Source organism: Penaeus vannamei, chromosome 40 (genome assembly GCF_042767895.1).
Source record: "Penaeus vannamei isolate JL-2024 chromosome 40, ASM4276789v1, whole genome shotgun sequence".
NCBI classification, from domain to species: Eukaryota; Metazoa; Arthropoda; class Malacostraca; order Decapoda; family Penaeidae; genus Penaeus; species Penaeus vannamei.
Window position 1 is genome coordinate 5,049,342 of NC_091588.1, and position 7,500 is coordinate 5,056,841.

Here is a 7,500-nt window from a genome sequence, read left to right on the forward strand (position 1 = left end):
AAGGCTGCTCTCCCCGTGCCCTAACCTAAGGCGCCTTCACTCGCATTAATATGGCGGGTCTCTTGCGCTGTGTGTCTGTGTAGGTTAGATCGCTCGGCCGGAAGTTAAGGCGCCTTAAGGAGATACGAAACCTTAACGCGTATGAGAATCTGGGGCCAGGAGCCTTTTTGGGGTTTCTTGATCTGGGTCAAAGAACTCTTGTGGACCTCCAGGTGTTTGTGAATTCCAGATCAGAGACCAATGGGGTAAAATCGAATGAACTTTTATGTAACGCACAAATATTGCCATTATCTGTGTGCAAGGATAATCAAATGCAACAACTCTGTATATATATATTTATGGACCTGTAGGTAATGGATGACAATGTAATATTGGGGACTTGGTCAAGTGCATCAATGTTCATAAAAAAATGTGGATATCTGCGAGTAAGTGAAGGAAAATCGTACAGGTAAATGTATATCGTTCTTTTGAATAAATTGGAAGATCAGGAGGAAGGTTCACATTGGGTGTGTCATGACTACAGAACAGTGGTTTCCAACCCGATGGTCACGACCCAAGTGAGGTGAGAGAGGGTTTTTCTGAGGGTCACCGGAGAGTATTAAAAAATAAAGAAATGCAAGTAAAAATTAACCTTTTGAAACACTTTGTTTTCTTTTACTTTATATAATATATATATATATATATATATATATATATATATATATATATATATAATTTAACATCGCACATATAACTAGCATTGAAAAGATTGGACTTGTTATTCCTTGTCACAACTAAAAAAAAGTTGGGGAAACATTGCTATACAATGTACTAAACATCAATACATTTTGGATAATGTGGGTAAAAAGGCAAATCGGTATAAAGCAATTAAAGGTTTTCGTTCAAGAAATTACAAATACCGATTATGTCTTCTTCACTTAAAACGTCCGGGTTCACTTTTCCTTGAAGATTCTCAAACTCGTCCTGGAAAACTAAACGGAGCTTGGCCTTGAGGACCTCCTCGCCGTCGTCCTTGTAGATCTCCTTCATATCCTGAAACTTCCATCCATCAATCGCCAGCCGCCAAGCATGTCCTTTGCTGATCACATCCTGGTCGAAGAGAGCCTTAAAACTGGTCCGAGCCCAGTATGTCTTCTCCTTGTCCGCAAAATACTCCTGGACACTCTCCACGCTCATGGAGTATTCCTGGAGGAGCCGCAGGTCGCAACCTACAGCCTGCAGGGCATCTCTGAACTTCCGGGCATTGAAAACGACGATTCCTGGCTTTATCCCCTTGTCCTTGAAAACAGCCGAGCCTCTTACGAATCCACGACAAACGCGGGTGAATGCGTCGTACAATCCAGCTTGCATTAGCAGGTCGACGAGGTTGCACGAGTCGACCATCATGAAGTCTCTTATCACGCAGACGACTGGTTGCCTCTCCTCGAGCCATTCCACCAGGAGAGTCAGCGCTGCCTCCAGTTCAAGGACGTCATCTTCAGGAATCGCTTCGCCTTTTTTCTTCATGGTCGATCCATTCCAGTCAAGATCAGCGATCCAATTAAGATACTGTCTATCCAGGGATTGGGTAGAAGTAGGCCTTACATACACTTCCAGATGATCCTCTTAAAAAAAAAGGGGGAGAAAAAAGATAGAATTTCGTAAACTACTTTTAAATTGACACTGAATTAGCAATTTGTGTAGCAATGGCTACTTACCTTCAAACACAGCAGTGATCTGGGCGAGACAACTGCCCCACTTTTTGCCCGTCCAGACAAGACACAAGAAAACGATATTTATGTTTTCATCCAGGACTACTTGCGGTACTGTCCGAGAGGTGTACTTCACTCCAGCTGCCTCACGAACTTCCTGGTTTTCTGCCATTGTAAGGATGAACCTAGAACAACAATATATAATTTGTGAGATGGTTCGGAATAGAAGATACAGTTCACGAACGGTAATTACATAACCTGAATAGATACATAAACCTATCAGTCGATAAATCTATCTATCTGTATGTATGTGTGCATATATGTATACACATATATGTGTGTGTGTGTGCGTTTGTGTGTGGCTATCATCATGTGTGGAATTCATGGTGAACAGATTGCAACGGGAACAACGAAGGGAAGGGCAAGAAGCAATAGCGAAAAGGCCTTCGGCATATGCGTGTGTTTTCCTGCCCTTCCCTTCGTTGTTCCTGTGGCTATCATCATCAATGAATTGAAGTTTCAACGTGAGCCGCTGTGGCTCTCCATCATATGAGAAGTAGTCTGGGGTAACGATTTAGCGAAGTTCCCAAGATTCTTTCTCTGTTCGCAGTTCCTACTAACAAGGCGCGCTACCTCTGCCATTTTCCGGTTACACTGTACATACGCCAGAATCACTGTAGCAATCTGAATGGCTGCATCAATCTAGCTTCACTGTCCTGCTGTCGAGTCTCACCATATTCTCGGCACGGTTACCAGGCTGATCCAGCGGTTTGGGATCTCTTTGTGCATGTATGTGTGTTGGTATGCGCCTATATAAATGGTATACATATGTCTATATATCAATATATGAGAGAGAGAGACGGGGGGAGAGAGAGAGAGAGAGAGAGTCTCGAGAGAGAGAGAGAGAGAGAGAGAGAGAGAGAGAGAGAGAGAGAGAGAGAGAGAGAGAGAGAGAGAGAGAGAGAGAGAGAGAGAGATTTGATAAACAGATTTGTTATATGTTCATGTTTTTATCCCTGTGCGTGTGTGTTATATATGTGTGCACATGTGCGTATATCATGAATTCAAGTATGTACACATTTGCATGTATCATTTGTGCGCCCTGAGGTGTTTTAAACGTACAGGCCTACATGTAATCAGTTATCTTTACTCTATTTTTTATTGTGTATAAGGCTATCAGGCATTTATATATGAAAAATCTTTATACATTTCTTTGGTCGAATTTTGAATACTAATGAATACGAAATATAATACTCGTAATAACGCGACCTAAGATAACAGAAAACAGGCTTCTTTAACATTTGCCAACAAAGTTTCTTTATGATTATGTCGATGTTATACACATTGAAACACACACTTAAACACAAACACACTAAAACACACGCCGGGGCATAACATTAAGCAAAACGAAATTAAAACCTTTAGCATGCAATATTTCACATCCAAATATGGAGGCGTGATGCTTTACCGTGAGACTAATAGACTGACTGCTACATGACAAAGGTTTCCCCACTCTGCACAACATATGCATCATGTACTATGTTTTCTCTACATGTTTCCTCTATATCACAGCGTATCGTAGAGTTGTTAAGTTGGCTTCTTTATCCGAAACACGTGACGTCATGACTTTGAAAGTTGAACGTCACAACTTAGTGGTTGGTGAGCGGGTAAGCCGCTGCCAGGCGTAAAAGGTGCGGTAAAACTGTCTTAAAACTCAGTTTACTCACGGCACTGTTGGAATCATAACCTGAACGTTTATATAATCGAACGATTTCTCTCTCTCACTTACCCTTATATTTTGACAACATTCGGTCTTCATGATTAATATTGTTCACTGTTATATTTTTCAGTTTAAATACGGATTCAATTGTATTTTCTTCGTTCCATATTAACCTTTATTTCTTGTTAAACATTGATGGAAAAATAATGTTATCTGTAGTCGGTGTCTGTACATTAATTATTATATAATTTAATATTTATGCCGAACCAACACACTGGCGAACTGTTTAGGTTAACCCAGCAGAAGAGGTAACTAGTCTTTAAATTCTAGAAAAGATTCTCCATTGGCCACAACTTACGTTCTCGAAAATATTTCCAAACTTTTCTTACAGTGATGGTTACTTTACAGAGTTAAAACAGCAAGCAGAGTGCAGAGTGAACAGTGTTGCTAATAAAGTTTTATACAATAGTAACATTTCAAGCTACTGAAAAGTAGGCCTACCAGATCAGCAAAAAAGAACACAATTTATGAAATTCAAACTCTAGCCTTACGCACAATTAACTAATGTCCAAATATATGGGGTTCAATTAGCAAAACCCAGATGCAGAAAGTACAAAAAGCTCCCTCACAACTGTTATCTTTTTTAGACAAAACGTTCGGACTTTGTGTTGTTACAGTTGACCGCTGCCAGGCGCAAAAGGTGTGATGAAACTGTCGTACACCTCAATCAAAGACTATATAAGAAATATAGAAAAGCACGTATCACGCCGATAAAAAAATAATAATAATAATAATAATAATAATTGTGAGGCCCAAAACTTCATAAAACGCTATCTATTGTTCAGATATGTAACTAAGAAATGAGGACGTTTATAAGGATTTTTAATTTATATGGATTTTTAATTATTATTAATATTATATTTAGTTTTACAAGATTAGTGTCAATTAAAGTTCTGCAATGTATGTTTGTCTTTCAAATAAGAGATTTGAAATATATCTATCAAAGAATTACTTTATATATCTATAGATTTACAAGGAATTAAACAATTATTCTATTCTTTAATAACTTTTTCCTTATTCGAGTTTTCTTTACATACATTAAAATAAAACTCTTCTGGGTTCTTTGGTCCATAGGATCTTGAAAACTCAGATTGCAAGTGAAGTTTATTTGAGGCTAAACAACACCACACACGTCAAGTACAAGTGGGCATCTGCAGGATAAAATTAATACAACCTGCAGTCTCCTCGGACTCAGCTGCCTCGCTCTCTGATTGGCTGACGGGGTTGGCGCCTGCGTGGAATGTCTGAGGGACCATGACTCTAAGACAGGATACTAGAATACAGGGCTTATAAGTGAAATTAGTTACATTTAGACATGGATACAGATAATATACATACATTGCAATATTATAGAATGTAATAATAATAAGTAACTAGTAAGTAATACATTTAGCAGATCACTTTATATATACAAAAACATTTATTAATAATTATCTCATGTGTATGTATATTTACATAACATCATAAAATCATTCTATTGTTCAAATACTATAAAATCTTATTGCAGAAAATATCTTTGGTGTTAAGGCAATGAATATGAACTTGCAAGTCAATAAACTCCATGTCATTAAATAACAAATCTATTAAATAAACTCTACAATCATTCGGCATCAATAAATTCTTCGTTTTTCATTCATTTTTGTTGTGTCCTTAAATCAAGGATATACAAAGCACATTTCTGTAAAACATTTCTTTATTTGATTTCAATGAAAGTATTAATGAAAGCAGGCCTACAGTTAAAACAACATGAATCATAAGTCATACAAAAACAAACAAATCCAAAAAAGCAAACCATTCCTTTCCTGCCAATTTTGAGCAAGTAGTTTCAAAATGTAAACAAACAGAAGATACGTTGTGTACGCAACGCCATCTACTGTTCAGATAGTATACTATCTGCCAACCGTTGGGGCTCACAGGCTTTTGTCATGCTTTTTCCATCTTTCGTATATATTCTTTGGTTTCGGGCCACACATTTTTTTTAATTGGTGTATTACGTGCTTTCCTATCTTTCTTTTGTGGTCTTTGCTTGCGCATTGCTGCCCTCTCCCGGCAAATTTGAAAGTACTGTTGTTAGTTCTTGTTGTTTGTTCCAAGGTGAAGGTTGGTTATAGTGCTACTTGTGTTCCCGATTAGTTTTCAACTTTGCGGTGAAATCGATCTCTCACTTGTGCTCTAAAACCCCATGAAAGAAGAAAGATCTCTCACTGAAATCGTTAAAATATCGGGCATAACACTAAACTCGGTGAAATACAATAACCGTGTTCCAGCTGTAGAATTTCGTCAGTGTTTCGTCACTTCCCGACCACCTTTCCCTCAACTTCAAGGTAACCTCATTTTTGTATTTCTAAATGTAGTCAGTGGCGATCTAGAGGCACCGGCGGGGAAATTAGACAACCGAATGGGGGTCTGGGGGCAGAGTCTTCGGGTAAGGAGGGTTTTTGGTTCATACGGGCCATCCTTCTGGTGGTTTGTGCGAATAAGATGCGGTTCACTCGCTCGTTCGTTCGCGCAACACCGTGTCGAATCATCCGTGGCCGAATCTTGTGTCGGGTTTTTTATATTTTCCACTTCCTTTGTCGTCTGAAATACTATCCTTGGCTTGGATTTTCAATTTCCCCCATTCTTTTGCTTTTTGAAATGCATGGTATGAACGAAATCACCCCCCCCCGCCCCCCCAAACTCCCGATTCCCCACGGGATCCTACAACATTGTTGGCGGGAGTCGGGGGTTCGGTCCTATTGTAAACGTCCCGCTTAATCTCATAACTCCTTTGTAATGATTCCTTTCAGTTTTAATATTGCGACTTCCACTTCTATTTCCATTTGTCCATTTTTTCTCAGAATATTACTGTTGCATCGTCTATGGAGGGATTCAGATTGGAGTCACTGATGCCTATCATGAGGTTTATAAATTTCAATCATTGTGTCTAGCTTTAGTAACTTCGGAGATAAACAATTCATATTGGTATAAACTGTCTCTAAATGATCTTTCGCTGTTCCTTTTGGGGGTAAAGTTAACAAGTTAATGTTCGTCTGTCTCTATATTTTGGTATGCTTGCGGTGTCTCTCCAGTCCTCTTTCTAAAAGACCTAAAAAAAAGGATTTAGTAAGACCAGAGCAGTGGGACCAGATGAGATTTCTAACTGGGTTTTTGGGGAATGTGCCTAAGAACTATGTCCTCCAATATTGTTAATATTCCATAAATTATGTGTGACAGGGAAAACTACCAATAAGCTGGAAATTCGCCAATATTAAACCCTTGTAATTGAGGGGCGACAAACAAAAATCTCTTAATTATAGAGCAGTTTTGTTAATCAGTGTAGTATGTACACTGTTAGAAAGGATGATTAGGAAACAAGGGGTTGAAATACTTGATAAACATGAAATTAAGGGAGAGAGAAAGTGAGAGAGATACATATATGTATGACAGTATATATAGATATAAATACATATACATATATATATATATATATATATATATATATATATATATATATGTATAATATATATATATGTATATATATATACATATATTTATATTTATTCATTTATATATATATACATATATTTATATTTATTCATTTATATATATATATATATATATATATATATATATATATATATATATATATAGTACTTATGTCTATATGTATGTATGTAAGCAAGCATATATGAGTGCGTGTATTACGTTATGAAAATAACTTTTATGTAGTTACTCCCTTAACTATCTCGTTTTCTTTAAATGAACCAAATACTTAAAAGGCGTAACTTTAACATTTTATTTACAACACACACACCTACACACCTACACACACACCTACACGCCTACACACACACCTACACACACACACACACACCTACACACACACACACCTACACACACACACACACACACACACACACCTTCACACACACACACACCCCTACACACACACACACCTACACACACACACACCTACACACACACACACCTACACACACACACACCTTCACACACACACACCTACACACACACACACACACACACACA

General features: G+C 37.9%; 1 protein-coding gene across 5 annotated transcripts; it reads right to left on the minus strand.

The window, feature by feature from the left end:
• Positions 1-659: 659 nt before the first annotated feature.
• On the minus strand, positions 660-4,727 carry LOC113800304 (uncharacterized). Of its 5 annotated transcripts, none has more exons than XM_027351057.2 (3): positions 4,646-4,727; positions 1,698-1,876; positions 660-1,604 (listed from the first exon to the last, which is right to left on the minus strand). In XM_027351057.2, the coding sequence occupies exons 2-3, from the start codon at positions 1,861-1,863 to the stop codon at positions 868-870; spliced, it is 903 nt and encodes a 300-aa protein (XP_027206858.2). In that variant the 5' UTR covers positions 1,864-1,876; positions 4,646-4,727; the 3' UTR covers positions 660-867. The 5 variants fall into 5 exon arrangements, with proteins under 5 accessions (XP_027206858.2, XP_069973518.1, XP_027206856.2 ...); XM_070117417.1 differs by lacking the exon at positions 4,646-4,727 and adding an exon at positions 4,509-4,619; XM_027351055.2 differs by lacking the exon at positions 4,646-4,727 and adding an exon at positions 3,967-4,108.
• Positions 4,728-7,500: the final 2,773 nt, after the last annotated feature.